This window comes from Adiantum capillus-veneris, chromosome 13 (assembly GCF_014529385.1).
Source record: "Adiantum capillus-veneris isolate H3 chromosome 13, ASM1452938v2, whole genome shotgun sequence".
In the NCBI taxonomy this organism is placed as follows: Eukaryota; Viridiplantae; Streptophyta; class Polypodiopsida; order Polypodiales; family Pteridaceae; genus Adiantum; species Adiantum capillus-veneris.
In genome coordinates this window covers 994607-1011201 of record NC_140943.1, presented here as the reverse complement: position 1 = coordinate 1011201, position 16595 = coordinate 994607, and the positions used below count along the sequence as shown (strand labels likewise).

Below are 16595 nucleotides of genomic sequence, written 5' to 3'. Positions count from 1 at the left end.
AATCTGATACATGTTGCCAACTCAAGAAATTTATTGACGATAATGATATTCAAGACAAGCAAAAAGAACATTTACACATAGTAGAGGGCCGGATTTCATGAGCCTGCCACCCCCCCTCCCTTAAAAGGACTTTCCATCATGAATAGAAAAATTAAAACCATGTGTAAAAATAAACCATGAATCTGTCGAGCTCTTGGGTAATTACCATGCTTCGAAAAGACTTAGAACTTCACAAAAAGCGAAATTAGAAGCTCTATTTTGCCCAATCTTTTCCTGAAATATATAGTAGCTATGGACTTTTTTGTGGGAGAGAGAGAGAGAGAGAGAAGAGTGAGCTTAATGAGAGGGAGAAGCCTTGCTTTGTAGGTTGCGGTTAGCATCCTATGCAATACTAATTTGCGCTTTTCGCCCTCTTTCGCTCCTCTGTCAAAAATTGTTCAGCATGGAAGTTATAGATCTCACCACTTTTAGTCCGCAATGCAGGTGTTTTTAGAGATGGGTTCTTTGTCGTGAGATCATTTGAAAATAGTATCACTAGGTTAGCATTTTTATGGTCTAGTAACTTGTGTGTAGCGGAAAATAACATAGAAATAGTGAGCATTTCATTAACACTAGGTCGGTAACCTAACAGGACATAAAAGTGTCCTTTCAGGGTTTTGAAAAAAACCTCCAAAACCATAGTAGATCCACTCATTTTGTAAAATCCTTTCATGAGGTTATAGTTCAAGGCCTACTAAACATGGAAAAAATAAGAAACTTGTAAAATTTCTCATCTTTTGGTCACACCAAGCCTCCAAAGTTGATGGACCAATGAATTTTCATCAAAACAGTCATTTCTTACGTTTTGTTGCATAAAAATAAGATTAGGGATTTTTGTAGGACTTGAGATAAATTCCCTAGTTAACTTCAATGGGTTGGTGATGAGAACATATGATTGCTTCTTACTCACTATTTTTTGTTTTTCCAAAATAAATAGGTACAAAAAAGTTGAATTTTTACCATTCTGCAAACCTATCATCAAAGTTTCTATAGCCACGTTCAATACAAATAATATATGCATGTTTTCTTAGTTCCCTATTGTCCTTTATGTTCATAAGGAGACATGGAGCATGTCAAAAGAATAATACATCTCTTACCAAGGGGAATCTTGGGGACAAAGATGAAGTGTTAAATACAGCAAACATGAAAAAACTGGGTTGAACATTATGAGTTGTAGAATCCCATAGAAACTATTCAATATCTAGCCAAATTTGATCCTTATGACTAGATATGGTTACTACCTACAAAATGCATGTAGTTGTCACAAGAAACTAACAATATTGAAAAAGCTCTACTTGATATACTAGAATGTTATTAGGTGCCCCAAAACTCAAGGAATGTTAGCTTTATGTTACGATATGCGACATAGAAAATCAAAAATGAATTTGGATATCATGAAATCCACCAAAAAAATCATAGAAGAGCTAAAATTGGCTAAAAAACAGGATTCGACAATTTTTGTAATTTGGTCATAACTTACAACTTTAATATTTATTTCTCCCTAGAAGCATTAGGACATGTTGAGGACTACTAAAGATAGTTCTCTAGCAGTATAGACCTCACAAACATGAATTCTAGAGTGGTATAGTTGCAAAAAGTTGAAAAAAGCCAAAAACAGGACCCGTTTTTTCACACAGTTTAGGTTGTGAAATGTTGTGCAAGGACAATGTTAAAGATGGAATTGATATTCCAAAAAAATGTCGAGTTTTTTTCGGCTCATGAGACAACTTTCTAGATAGATAGAAGCTCAAAATCCATTTTGAAACTCTTGACATAATTCAAGGAAAATGGTCACTTCACAGGACATAAAAGTGTCCCATTACCAACCTAGTGTTAAGGATAGATTCCTAATGAGCATAGCAAGAGTGCTTGGATGGAGAGAGCAACAAAATCATAACACCTAGTTAGATAGGCATGAACAATACTTCTAAAAGAGAGAGAAATTAAGCTATTGAAAACAGTTGAGGACCAGATTTACATGGAGCCGGTCCCCCCTCCAGAAGGCTTTGTATTATAGGTTTCCCCCATCAAGGGAGACATTTTACAATACAATACTTTGTGTTCCTTCAATTACTTACTACTGCAATGAAGATGGAAGCTTCAAGCACCGAGCTTACACTTGAAAACACAACATCAATTCCCTCACGGTCTCAGACCCAAGACCTCACACACCTTCGAAGATAGTGAGAGCTTGCAGGGTATGAGAGTAGATCTAGAGGAAGAAGGAGTATTCTTACGAGAAAGAAGTATGTCTCCTCACATAATTACTCATAAAAGCTTAGCATAGCTTAGTAATCAGCATGGTAGAGGAGATGAGCATGCATTGGAGCTTGGCTCATGGTTGGATTTGCATCACAAAGCCAAGAGTTGTTGGTGTAGGCCTCCCTTTTCACAAGCTTGGAGTAGATGATGAGATTTCCATTGAAGCTTGGAGAAGGGAATGGAGTTCTTAATCCACACATGAGTTGTGCGAGTGTGTGTCCAATTGTGTTAGGCAAAAGTGAGGCTTCTCTCTCTTCTTGGGCGACCCCTTCTCCAATTTACTCTTGCTAGCATCCTATTGGCCGTTGAAAAGCTTAGCCAATAGCATTTGAGAGGCCAAGTCAAGAGCCTTCTGACAAGTGTCCAACCCTTCCACTTTTGTAAAAGCTCAGATAATTAATTTACTTATCTAAATTATTATTGGACCTTTTAGTCTTCTACCAATAGGAATTAAGCAAATTCATAGACAGTTTAACTCTCATTGGATCTTTTGATTGTCCAATAGTCTTTTAGGGAGATTAATTCTCATTGCTTCTTTTATCAAGAATTTCTAAAATAAGAAATTGAATTTACACTAGCTCAATCCTCAATGGTCCACCTCTTTGTCCATCCAATAGGATTCAGGCAAAATTGGGGTTTTGTTGCATGCTTGACATGTGTCCTATTTGCTTTGAGGTGTAAAGGTAAGCTTGTGTGTGTGTGTGTGTGTTTTGTCTCATTTCAGCTCGCCCACTCCCTTGTCTTCTTGTTGTAGCCACTGTTGACTTGAACATTCAGCATTTTAGTCACTAAGAGCAGTTCCCATGGCCTAGAACTTTTCGAGTAAAAATTTGGAACTTTAGTCTTTGGAAGTCTTCAATGGAGTTAGACCCAAGGGTCTTTTAAACTCCACTGATGCACTTTGCTCTTAAGCATACCATCCCCATCTAGATCCATATTTCCCCTCCTTTGGATCCCCTGTTGAGACCGGTCTAGCAGCCTTTCCATATCTAGCCTTTGCTCCCCTTGGTATCTCCCCATATTAAATGATTAGTTTAATATGAGAAAATCGTTTGGGAAAGTAGATATTAGGTTTTTATGACATTACCTCTCTCTTGATTTCATAGTCGTCCTTGACTATGAGGTAGAGACGATAAAGCCTAGTCATTAGTATGTTTGCTAGCGGCTAGAGGATCCCTATTTTACCCTATGACATCGTCCCTGAATGGATGACTAGTCCATTTGGTCTTGAGAGCGTTAGCTGCCGCAAGCATGTCTGCGCATTAGTCCTATCAATCTTCCATAGTAGAGTGACAAGCTCTATGTGGTGTTTGGAAGACGTTGTCTCCACAAACTTGATCCTAAGCATGCATACTTCTTAACATTTGTGCACAATAAAGAAAAAGAGAGTCTTATAAGACAAAAACTTTATTCATTTAAACATTTTTTCATTTGATTAGTCTAGGGAATTATTGTAAGCATTGATAGTTTTTAGGTTATCCTTCAATTGTATGCCTTGCATCCATCTAGCATCTTCAAAAGGATAGTTCTTAAACTTAACAAGATACCGTCGGATAATCTTACTGCCTCTCAATACCTTTTCTTCATGTCAGAGAATGGTCTCGGGTTGCAGCACCTCTTCTTAGTCCTCGATCTCCGGTGGGTCTTCAATAGTTGATTCTTGAGGTGGCTCTCCTTTGTAAGGCTTTAGAAGGCTCACATGGAAAGCATTGTGTATGAGCCAATGACTGGGAAACTTGAGTTGATAGGCCATCTCATTGATTGGTTTAAGAATCTGGAAGGGACCATATTACCTTTTTGCTAACTTAGCATGGTGCTTTTGGTGTCCCATAGGATTCTGTCCTGTTGTGTGCCTTACTCGAGCCTTGGGAAATTTAAGGAAGATCCAATCATTTTGTTTAAAGGCTTGAGCCCTTCTGTGCTTATTAGCAGCAACTTTTTGCCTTTGCTGTGAGATAGAGGTAGCAGCCTTACTGTTTTGAAAAGATTCTTGTAGGTCTCAGCTATACTCATCTGCAGAGCAAAGATCTTCCCGTGTATCTTAAGTAGCAAGGGACCTTTTTATCTTCCCTCTATCACCTCAAAAGGTGTTTTTCTCATAGAAGTATGTACAATGTTATTGTAAGCATAGTCCACTAAGGATAAGTACTTCTCCCATTGGGACCTTTGATCCACTTCCGTTACATAGGCTTTAGTAGATCTAGAATTGTTAGGTTAGCTATTTCACTTTGGCCATCCGTTTGCGTTAATCGACAAGTCAGACAGTTGAGTCAATACTGGGCAAATAGGAGGCTTGGGGAGTGCCCAACGTTCCCTATCGCTTGGTGTTACCCTTGGTGTTAAAGTCATTACAAGAGGCAGTTGAGTCAATACTGGGCGAATAGGAGGCTTGCGGACTGCCCAACGCTCCCTATCGCTTGGTGCTAACCTTGGTGTCAAAGACATTACATGCGACAGTGAAGTCAACACCAAGCAAATAGGAGGCTTGGTAATTGCCCAACGCCCCCTATCGCTTGGTGTTGACCTTGGCAAATAGGCGTCGGCCCAGTAAACATCCACGGACATTACATTGTTTTGAGTCAGGGACCAGGCTTGTCGGTCCAATAGGAAAAGGGTAAGAGTGATCGCTGATGAGAGGTGCACTCTAACTGGAACATTCAAGGTTAGTTGGCTAAGCATGGGCGCCCAAGTTTGAATGGGCGAGCTCATATAAAAGTCACCTAAACCTAAAAATCACGAATTCTCTCATTTGTGCAATTAAAGAGTGCTCTTGTTCCATCTCCATCTTCTTCTTCATCTCCTTGTGTGTGTGTGTGTGTGTGTGTGTGTGTGTGTGTGTGTGTGAGGGAGAGAGAGAGAGATCGAGCATTGTGACGGCACGGCGGCGGCGAGGCGGTTGATCACGGTACGGCGATAGCTCCCTCTTCTTTGCAGTGAGGAATCCTCCACGTAGGCGAGCGTATGGCGGTGAGTGACAAACCCTTGCTCTCTTGAGCTTGCTAGATTAGTCTGGTTGTGTGCTTGCAACCATTTGTGGCTCGCACACAATGTACGAAAAGTCCCCTTGCTTTGACACGTGCGTTTGATGCGCACATTTTTAGCGCCGTTGCTGGGGAAATGCCCTGCACTAAGCTCGAATAACACTGTATGCTGGTTTGTGGTGCAATTTGAGAAGTAGGAAAGGTAGAGAAAAAAGGTATATGGTTGTTGAGAAGGATTTGTAAACTTTGTTCTTGCAGTGTACTTTTTTCTTAGTAAGGTGTTGAAAGGTATTGTTTTCTGTTGATAAGGTGTTAGAATTAAGGTAGTAGATCTATAATGTTAGCTCTATAAGGTACAATAAGTAGACATGTTAGTTAATTAGTTGTTGTAGTACTCTGTTAATGTGTAATAGTAGCTCTGTTAGTTGCAAGTAGGTAGGTTAGGTGTGTGTGTGTGCTCGTGCGCGCGGCACAGTTGGAGCGACCTTATCCCAATAAAATGAATAAATAAATAAAATTTAAAATATAATTTTTTTAAAGGTAGCACCGGGATTGGAACCATTCCTCGGGCCCAAGATCAAGCCCACGCTCAGGCTCAGGTCTCAATCACCCTTTAGAATTACTTATTTTAGCCTCACGCCTAAGTAAAAATCCACCCTTTTGAGGACCAATAGAGCTTCGGATAACCGAACGCTATGTTGTAAAGCACACCATGATCCCCTGAAGGATACGCTCGTTTTGAGCTATAGCACGCTCTAATCCAAAAACCGATCGTAAAAAGACATTAAAAAACATCAAAAAACAAGTGAAAACGGGATGCAAAATGTCCAAAAAATCAAACGGTTAACCTTCGAGGGTATTCACCGACGCCTGTAGGATGCCAAAGGCACATGCATCTGCGCTCTGGTCGTGTGCTAGAGGTTGAGCAACTAGCGAGGACTTTGACTTACGCGGGTTCTCAATATCCACCTACCTTAGGTTTCGGGCCCTCGGCGGGGACCCAAGGTAGTACAACCCAAGACCCAAACTTAGCGGCTAGTGACTCTTCCTTTGACTACGACGCCATGGAGGGTTACCCAATGCCTAATCTCGATAGCTCAAGCCAAGACATGCATGCCATGGGCCCACGGTCCGGGCCGAGCATGCTTAACTGCTTGAAGGAAACCTTTAGTAGAGCCACTCGCTCCGAACATGGAGCTAACGATGTAAATGAGGGGGTGGGGAAGTAAATTCGCCATTCATGACCAACGTAGACCCCATGCTCTTAGAGTGTGCACGTGAATACTCCATTCCCTGCAGCCCCTTGACTCTTCAGAGTTATTCCCCTCCGAGGTTATATTACATGATGGGAGAAGCCTTGCCGAAGTGCAAGAGGTTGAGCGATATATCATTGCGGCTAGGGAAAAGGAAATCGAGAGCCTACGCAAGGCGGAGCAACGAAGAGAGTTAAAAGCAAAAGCCCCTATGTCAGTATCCTTGCTAGGACAGCAATCGAGTGCTCTAGAATTAGCGACCACTAAGGGTCAACCCATAGAGAGACACATTGCATCTAGTTCAAAGGACGCCCCTAGCACCTCAATCCTACATGGAGCGTTCCTAAATGAGAACTAGGAGTACGAACTACAAAGGGAAACTCTAACCGACCTATACATAGGTCACACCTATCACGTGGGTTGGTTAGATGTCCTACAATCCACAACGGGTGCTACTAGTGTAAAGGATCAACAACAAAGAGTTTGTGAGGTCATCCATAGGGTTGTTGAGCTAGAGAGACAGAACAAGGGGATCCACATGCCTTCAACGGGTCTCATGAGATTCTTGGATATAGGGAAGGCTAAACAACCAACCGTATCGCAAATGGAGACTCCCTCTGTAAGTCCGATGGATACTCCATATCTTGTTTCGCCAAGGGTCTCAATGCAATCTGAGCCCACAAGTGATAGCTTTACCTTTTCGAGTCTAGCTCATCTTTCCCTTGATAACACCACGGCTATCATGCCTACCCCAATGAGCATGCCAAGAAATACACCATGGACCTCATTTGTTAGTAAAGCACCGCTACATGGTAGCTCAATGCCTGCAACAGTACCTACAAGTGTGTACCAATCGTATACACCTATAGGTCCCCGTACTCGTGTAGTTCCTACCCCTCCCATTGTTTCAACACCCTATGCTCCACAACCACAACACCCAAGCCCTTTTTTCAATGGGACCATACCGGCTAGCATTAGCATGTCACATCCGACGTTTGCTATTCCTAGGGCCACACATATGAACTTTGGGCCGCCACATGGCATAACACCATACCAAATGTGGAACCCAAGGGCTTCCTATGCGCCAAGTCCAATGCCAATACCTACTTCACATGTAGTCTTTAGAGCGCCTTTACCCACGGTGCCTACTCACTTAGGTGACTTAACAACATTTGCTCAAGCTATCGGTCGATCTATTGCTAAGAATATGCGTAACACGCCTGATAGAGAACCTAGAAGTAAGGCAATGCAAATAGCTAAGCTCACATGAAAATTTAGTGGAGATGGGGATGTGAGAAAGCATATCGAAGTGTTTGAACAAATATGCGATTCTCTAGGAGAACACAATGACTTACATAAGAGTAATGCTTTAAGCCTAACTTTAAGTGGGAAGGTTGGGGATTGGTATAGAATCCTAAGGGTGGAAGAAAAAACGGTTTACCCTACTCTTAGGAGACTATTCTTGAAAAAATACATACGAGAGGGAGTGCTTTGGGGTGTAGCCTCTCAGCTCCAGGAAGCCCAACGAGAGGAAGGAGAGTTGGTGAGAGACTTTATTAGTCGCTTGAAGCATTTGAATTCTTGTTGTAATCCAAATGAGCGCTTCAATAATAATCAATTGCTTGATAGATTCATTAGGGGATTACGACATGAGGATATCTACAATGGCCTAGACATTAGAGGTATCACCACTTGGGAAGTAGTCACCACCAATGCAATCTAATCGGAGGATAATTTAATGATTCAAGAAGAAAGAGTGTCTGTTGAGCCTAAATCTACTAGCTCACAATCATTGGGGCATCATCCAATGACCCTAAAGCCTATTGCTAAGGAGTCAAAGATATCTGAGATGACTTTAGCAGATCTCACCAAGGCCATTCAAGAGAGTCTTAGAGACAATCATACTCTGCAAAACAATCATATGTATCCAAGAAGGGAGAAACAATGGTGCTCAATATGCTATGGTCCACATAGTCCCAGTGAATGCCCTACTTTTAGAGTAAAATTCAATGGGAATTGCAATGCTTGTGGGAGGTATGGTCATCAAGCTAAAGATTGCATAGTATTTAAGCGCGATGGCCAATAGACCAACATTAGCATGGACACACACCTCGAGTGCCTACATTGATGCCGGCCCTACCTCTTTAACAAACGTCACAACACATGGTCCCTAGGGCCCAAAATGTTGTTCAAACAACACCCTTACCACCTCCAGTGCTACGACCACAACCACCACATTCGAGAATCACATCTGTGAATTAAGTGGATTGTGAGTCATCTATTGCTTGTTTGGAAGGCTGTGAGTAAGATATCGACCCTAATATTGCCTATGGGATTGATGCGCTTGAAGAAAATCCACAATACTACATGGAGGACTATTGGGGACAAGTCAAACCTGTCTATGAAGTAGCTGCTCTTGCTGCAAGAGGGCAAAATATCAATTACACTGCCAAGAGACCACCTCTTCAATGCTATGAGCGTGGAGGTCCACATCGTGTGACCGAGTGTCCTATTAGGCTACAAAAGAGCACAACACTAATGCAAACCAATCAAGCGAGCACGTCTACAATGCCGATACTCATGTGTAATCAATGTGGCATAGATCATTTGATTGCCCAATGTCCGAATAATCCAAATGCATCGAAGATCACGCCATTAAACTTGATTGAGGTTACCGAGGAGCCATCACAAAGTACACATGTGTTACCAATAAACATACTCATGCGATCGATGCTGAAAAAAAAAAAATCTTGAAGAAACAGACACGGCATCAATTGCCCAATCTCAAAAAAAGAAGAAACCACGAAGGAAGAGATCGCAAAAAGCAGCGAAGCTAAACCCCAGTTCAAAGACCAACATAGGGATTGGTGATGACCGCGTATATATGAACAACACTAAAGAGGATTCTGATTCAGGTGAAACCATGGAGACCAAAACGACCACTAAGAAAGAAACCAACAAGGAAGATTGTCATGAGCCACAATGGCCAGGATCCAAGAAGAAGATAGGAACTTATCCAAACCCTACAGAGGAGATCGAGCGAGTCAATCAATTAAGGAGTTTGGTAGAAGATACCCAAAGGGATCTAGAACCAGCACCTAGGCGATCCAGATTACAGACACATTGTTCCCTACACAACAATAACCTCACAAAGTCCATAGACCCCTATCCATACCTAGTGTTATCCAAGAAGAAAGTGACTTAAAGTCATGGGAAAGTGGGCGTACTCACTTCTTGTTGGAAAGAATGTTTACAGAGGGACTACCTGACCCTATCGAAGAAATGGAGATCCCATCTTCCCCACGTCAAGGGACTGAAGCCCAAAAGGTGCCGTTAAATATTGTCAAACTGATGGATTTCATGGCTTCAGAAGTCAGGACGACCATCATGTCCAAACTATATGGAAACCTTGAGCTATTCTTAGCTCTTCGAGCTTTCCTCAATGGAGAACTGAAGGGTGGGCTATCACAATTTGCACAGATGGATGGAGCTAGGGAGATGCCAATAGAGGAGGAACACTTAGATCCACAACCCAACCTAGATGAGAACCCTATTGTAGAAATACCTGTTAACAAGTTAGGACAATACTGAAGGGGATCGGGGAGCACCACAGACGGAGAGTGAGAGAGAGAGAAGGAGAGACACACACGATGTGGGTGGGGAGACTCAAAGAGTGAGAAAACCCCTATACACTTATGCTATGTATAAGGTATACAAGTCAGTGGGCGCCTAGACTCTGAGTGGCCGGGCAAGGCACACGCGCCTATACCCCAACAACCTCCCACGTAAAGGCGACTGTGCCTTTAAGCAAGAGAACCTAGTCTAAAGACTACAAAAGGCGAGAGAAAACCGCTCTCAACCGATGCCCAATGGCTGGCTATGATCGTGTGCATCGGGCTGTCCTGCTCTCGTGTAAGTCCATACACCACCAGACGTACCGCACACGTACTGCAAGTATGTACGCAATACGTGCATATCTCCCTCGTGCACTATGCCATCATCAGTCAACAAACGACTGACAACCCCAACTGCAAATGCTCCCACTGCAGTTGCGATATCCGGTCTCAAGATCAACATCTCATACATGAGACCACCGAATGCCGATGCAATGCTAGCGGGCCCTGCTAGCTCTACGGAGCATGCATCAACATATATAACCTTGGCAATAGGCATCTCTGACTGACAAGGCGTGTCAGCCACATGCATCTCCTGACTGTCCACAAAAGATGCATCAACCTGTCATGCAACCTCAGAGCAAACCAGCTGCTCTAGATGTCTGCTGGAAGACATATCCTGCACAACTATATCCCCATGCTCACTGTCGAGCATAGAAAGGAATGACTGCATAATTGCTGACATCTCAACCTCCTCTGCAATCATCCACTGCAAACATGACCACTCAATCTGTTGTGACTCACTAGAGCTCTCATGTTCTAACTCCATATGCATAGACTCTTGCACAACGTCCTCTTGTCGTGACTCACTAGAGCAAGACCGCTCTACCTGTCTATCCTACATAGAAGTATCTCGCACAACTGACTCTCTGCTTTGCTCAGTCACTAGCAAAGCATGCATGTTTGACTCTGTCACCTCTCTGTGTGACTGCTCAAGTCGTGCCCCAACTGTGTGCACAACGAGCTCACTAGTCTACACTCCATGCAAAGTACCTTGCAACCCATGAGCAAAAGAGACTCACCTGCTCTCTCGCTCTCTACCTGGCTGCGTGATCACAGAGACAACACCGTCTCTCCCGTGATCCACATGCAATGGGTAACCTGTACCACTCCTGACACCTCTCGCAATCACTAGCGAACCCAAATGCATCACAAAATCTCGCTCTCGTTGCGAAATCTGACATCCACTATCCCGTATCTGTCTGACTGAGATCAAATCCCGTCTCAGATCTGGCACATAACGCACATGACGCAGGGTAAATCTCATACCACTTGGCAAGGACAAACATACGTCTCTTGTACCCTCAATGTCATACACAACACCATCAGCCATGTGCACACAACCAAGTCTCCCACTAGAAAACGTGCTAAACCACTCATGATGCCACATGACATGGAAAGTAGCATCTGAATCTAGTAACCAATGTGAAGACAATGTGCAATCCGATATGCAATCCGTAGACATAAGATCGTCTGAAGGCAAGCTAGATGTAAATGTGACATCGCCGTCACAAGCATACTCAGTAACCACCGTACTGATCTCACTAGCATCTGTCATGCCCAAATCTGCATCACGCATCTGTCGCCTCCGTTGTCTCGAACGCCTGAAACATCGACGCCTAATCTGCCCTCTATGTCCACAATGCCAACATGTCAAGTCTCTATGCCGTTGAGACTTGCGTGTGGGACCAATCTCTCCCATGGACATAGAAGTGGGACTAGACTCCCCTGTAGACATGGATGTCGCGTACATAGCATGTAAACTCTGCCATAAAGCATGAGTTGTAGTCTCCCTCGATACCTGCCAGTCAACAGACTCAACCAGATGCAAATGAATCGTAGACATGGCTAACTCATCAAGATCCTGCCAATCATCATCACGCATAGACTTGGGCTTCGCCGATAAACCACGCAAGGGTTTATCCTGCCCCAAATCCGTCAATGCAACAAGCATATGCTCCTTCCAAGCAACAAAATCTGCACCATCAAACTGTGTCAGACCATAACGTTGGAAGTCAAATGAAAAATCAGCCATAATGCTCGCAAAAGAGCAACCAACAATGAGTAGCAAATGTCAACCAAATCAGCCCTAAACTGGCTCGAATCGCATCAACAAAAGTCTGCAAATATGGTTGTAAAATATGGCTGCAAATCAGCCCCAAAATTCAGCTCTTAAACAGCTGCATAAACAAGTCACAAACGTGTCCCAGATCAGCCATACATGGACACCTACAAAGAGGAAACAATGGCTGAAAATTCAGCGCCCAAATAAGACCTCAAACCTGCCTGTAAACTTGTAAACCTGTAGCTGAAACCTGTTGAAAAACCTCAAGCCATTAGTGCTCGAATCTGGCTACCTAGCTCGTAGCCACACAAGCATACATCACAATATTCACTCCTGTGAGTGTGCCAAGATAATTGTACGCCTGTCAAACCCGTGAGCTAATCACCAAGCCCACACTGTGCAGTATCGATGCATACACACGCAAAAATCTCCCACCTGCAGAGAACACCGCACGCAAATGCTGAGTGCAACCCACAATCTCTACCTAGATCGCATAAATGATACGCATAAAACTCATGGGAAAATTTCGCCAGAGTTTTGACGCACAATGGCTATTAACACAAAATAACCAGTGTCCTACAAGCTCAATACAATGAGCAATCAATGCGCATCAAACTACACTCCACATACATGCATAAGCTCTGCAAACCTGTGTCCAACAAATGCTCACAAAGAGTACCACAGGTGATCATACATGTCATCCATAACCAGCCTCTGCACTTGCTCACAAGATCTACTGCTCACCACATAAGCATGCATAGAGCATTACCCACTCAAACTCCATGTATGCAAGCCACAACACTGCAGAAGAACCACTCAACTGCAACTGGCAACACCTGTGGGAGTACTAGACTCAACCTGTACCTGGGAGTCAAACTCGATCTTGTAACACCTCATATGTGCCTGCTACTTGCACTCCGAATCAGAAAACAATTCCTTCTACAAAGTCGTAGAGTTCAAAGCTAGCTCCGTTTTGAACTAAAAAGTTTTGGAATCGGAGCTCTGTAGCTCAAGTTATGAGCAAAACAGTAGACTTTTTTCTAACCCGGAAACAACTGGGTCACTTTAGGGTTATGACTTCAGAAATGCCATTACTTTTTAGAGCCCATAGGACATAGCCCTTGTTTGTTTAAACTAATGATCTAAAGAAAATATATCTCTGGCGTGCCTAGCGTGATTACATTCCCTGTCTTCATTACACCATGAAGGTGGCCTCTCCTGTTTTGCTGCTGATCTCCCCACTCACGGGAATTTGCGTGCCGATTAGTGCTACCACACACACTCACACTCTTCAGGATGGCGGGCCGGCTCACTCATGGCTCCCGCTCTGAGGACTGGCAATCCCTGCTCCTTCCACTATTTAAACAGGTGAGGACGCATCTCTGCCCCTCACTTAGCCAGTATTGTTTTGTTGTGTTTTTTCTTAGAAGACTGACTGCTTGCTTCACAAAAGGAGCTATGGAGCTCACTACTTAGGTGTCTCACGTTTTTTTCTACCCTTGCTTGCCTCGTTATTGGATTGTGTTGAAATTTTCTTGCTGCTGTTCTACATTGAGCATTCAATTGTTAATTGGCATAGTAAGGTAAGTGGTTAATGTTTGTCGGAGCATAGCATGATGGAGGTGTATACCTTGCTTAAAATGCCTTGCCTCATGCGTATATTGCGTAAACATATTATGGCAGGATGGGTTTGTTTACGGCTGTCGTTTAAAGTGTCTTGGTTGTCACGCTATGCGCAACAGGAGTTTATATTACTCTTATGAATGATAGGTGGTCTTGGTATTACAGTGGTACCTTGGAATTTCTGTTGGCTTTTTTCGTTTGCAGACTATGTCAGTTCATGGTGTCACACTATGAGCAGCAAGTGTTAATACTACCCCTATGATGGATAGGTGGTCTTGGTATTACTATGGTACCTTGGAAATTCTTAGCTTCTGTAGGGTTTTTTCGGTTGCAGACCGTGTCGGTTCATACCGTCTTATTGGTTTTTGTAATAAAAGGGTGTAAAATGGGGGTGATCTTGGCAATTTTGACATTGAAAGCATCGGGAATATGGGCATCTGAGTCGGATCTATGGTTTTTTACTACTGTTGCCATGTGATTGGAAAATCCCACCGCTCTGGTGCACTATTTTGGAAGTTAAGTATACGGCCTTTTTTTGCTTGACATTTGTATAGTGAACGTCCGATCTGGGCTTAGAAAGAGAAACAACTCGAATGTGTATTATATCCTACAAATGGTACTGAAGTTGGCACGACTGTGTTTCTTACTGGTTGTCGCTTCTGCTATCTATTTAAAACCTCTATAAGTGCGGCATATGGAATTCTTTTGGGAAAAGAAACCTTATACCCTTTTTGACCATTGAACAAGGTAAGTTGGCTACTCTTTCTAAACATTGGCACGAATTTAGTTTCGTGGCATTCATAAGACCTGATATGTACTATGTTGGTCTTTTTTGAGACAAGGTAATACGATATTTGCATTCACTTACTACTTTTAGACGGGTTATGCCACTACCTTTTTGGCTAGCTATGAAATTGTGATGTTTTTTTTGGAAGTAGTGAACTCCATCTTTTGAAGAAACAAAAAAACAGTATCAGTTCTTTTCTTAGAACTTACTTGTTATAAATTACTTAGGCTTAGTTGCTGGTAAAACCTCATTAATCCAACAGAGTATGACTCAAGTATTTTGCTTCTTGAAGGGATATACCACTTGTGGTGTAAAAAGAGGGTGATCTAATACTTGGATTAGAAGAGATTTTGGTTCTCTCTTACTAGAAAACACTGTGATAATATATATAATTGATTTACTTTGGACTTAGCTTGTAAAAGGTAATTTTTTTTAAAGGATGGACATGGATAACAACTGGTATAGTCCATTAATACCTGTAAGACACATCCAAGCTAACTGGATTGTTGTCTTGTTTGGATGGATGCAAATAAGGACTCTATCTTATCTTGGAGTTATTTTGATTTTGGCAAGCTATTTCACTTTGGATGGGACACTCACTTATGACTTGGGAAGTTCCTTTACTATCTGCATACTGAAAGGGGATCTCTTTCCTACAAACATTGTACTTAAATGATTCTAATACTGAGTTGTTTTTGTACTTATCTATTCCTTTTTCCATTGTCAGCTGTCTTATGGATGTAAAAATTCAATTATGTCTTATTATCTAAGATTTAATAGCTACACACACACACACACACACACACACACACACACACACGATCGTAAGAGTTTGTTCGTGTAGAAGTGTGCATGTGTTCTCTACAAGGGATTCAAGTCTCGTGAGCTTCATGGCCAACAATTATAGCTCTCATAGCTCATTCCTTCACGAGCTTCATCGCCATCACTCTCACACATGTGCACTTGCATGCATTTCTTAACCATTGTCTTGATCTGTTTTGCCAAACAGCAATTCATTGTGGATACAGGTAACAAAGTTATTTTTCAGGCAATGGCAGTTTAAAGACCACATATGAGCCCATGTTCTTGTGTGAACACACATCCTCAGGACCATGTGAAGGTATAATGATGCTGCTTCTCCAATAATCAATTCATTTTGCATAGAGGAATCCTTTGAAGTTTGACCGCTTGGGCATGCTTCAACGTAAAGCTATTTCGATACAAAACAGCAGTGTTCCCGCCATTGCCCATTCTGTCGCGAAGATGCCCAACTACAGAGTTGCAGGTATCGATGTCGCGTTTCCTTTCTCCGCTTATGACTGTCAGCTGGTCTACATGGAACGCGTGATTCAAGCGCTGCAGCAGGTAAGCTCTGACACACACAGAGAGAGAGAGAGAGAGAGAGAGAGAGAGAGAGAGAGAGAGAGAGAGAGATCTTATTCGCGTCATAGGCGTGCGCTTGTGTATACACTCTCTCATGTTAAACTCCGTGGGTTTTCCTCTGTCTGAGGTTCCTACCGATACAGAATTTACTAAAAGGCGTCCGCTTTCTGTTGTCTTTGCTCATGTGGCCACGCTTATGGTATCGAGCAGGGTAAAAATGCTCTTCTGGAGAGTCCTACCGGTACAGGCAAGACCTTGTGCCTTCTATGTGCAACGTTAGCTTGGAGAGAGAGCTTGGAGCCTAGTTTACCCAAGGGAACTGAAGGTTCAAATCTATCTCAAGAAATACACAAGCGAAGGCTTCCCATCATACTCTACTCATCACGAACTCATAGCCAGCTTCAGCAAGTCATTCGGGAGTTGAAATCCACTGCTTACAGGTTTGTTTCTGAGCTTTTCTTTTCTGCTTTATGAAATATATTTATCCCAGATAAAATGGTGTTGGTTGTCAATCCTTCAAAAGTTAAA

At 42.6% G+C, this 16595-nt stretch overlaps 1 protein-coding gene across 1 annotated transcript in view; it reads left to right on the top strand.

Annotated features, from left to right (window-relative positions):
* Positions 1–15861: 15861 nt before the first annotated feature.
* Positions 15862–16595, top strand: part of LOC147443497 (RAD3-like DNA-binding helicase protein) — a 72289-nt gene continuing 71555 nt past the window's right edge. The window contains exons 1-2 of the mRNA XM_086526308.1: positions 15862–16049; positions 16278–16507. Coding sequence (XP_086382434.1) covers positions 15879–16049; positions 16278–16507 — 401 coding nt within the window. The 5' untranslated portion in view covers positions 15862–15878. The remainder of the gene's footprint in view (positions 16050–16277; positions 16508–16595) is intronic.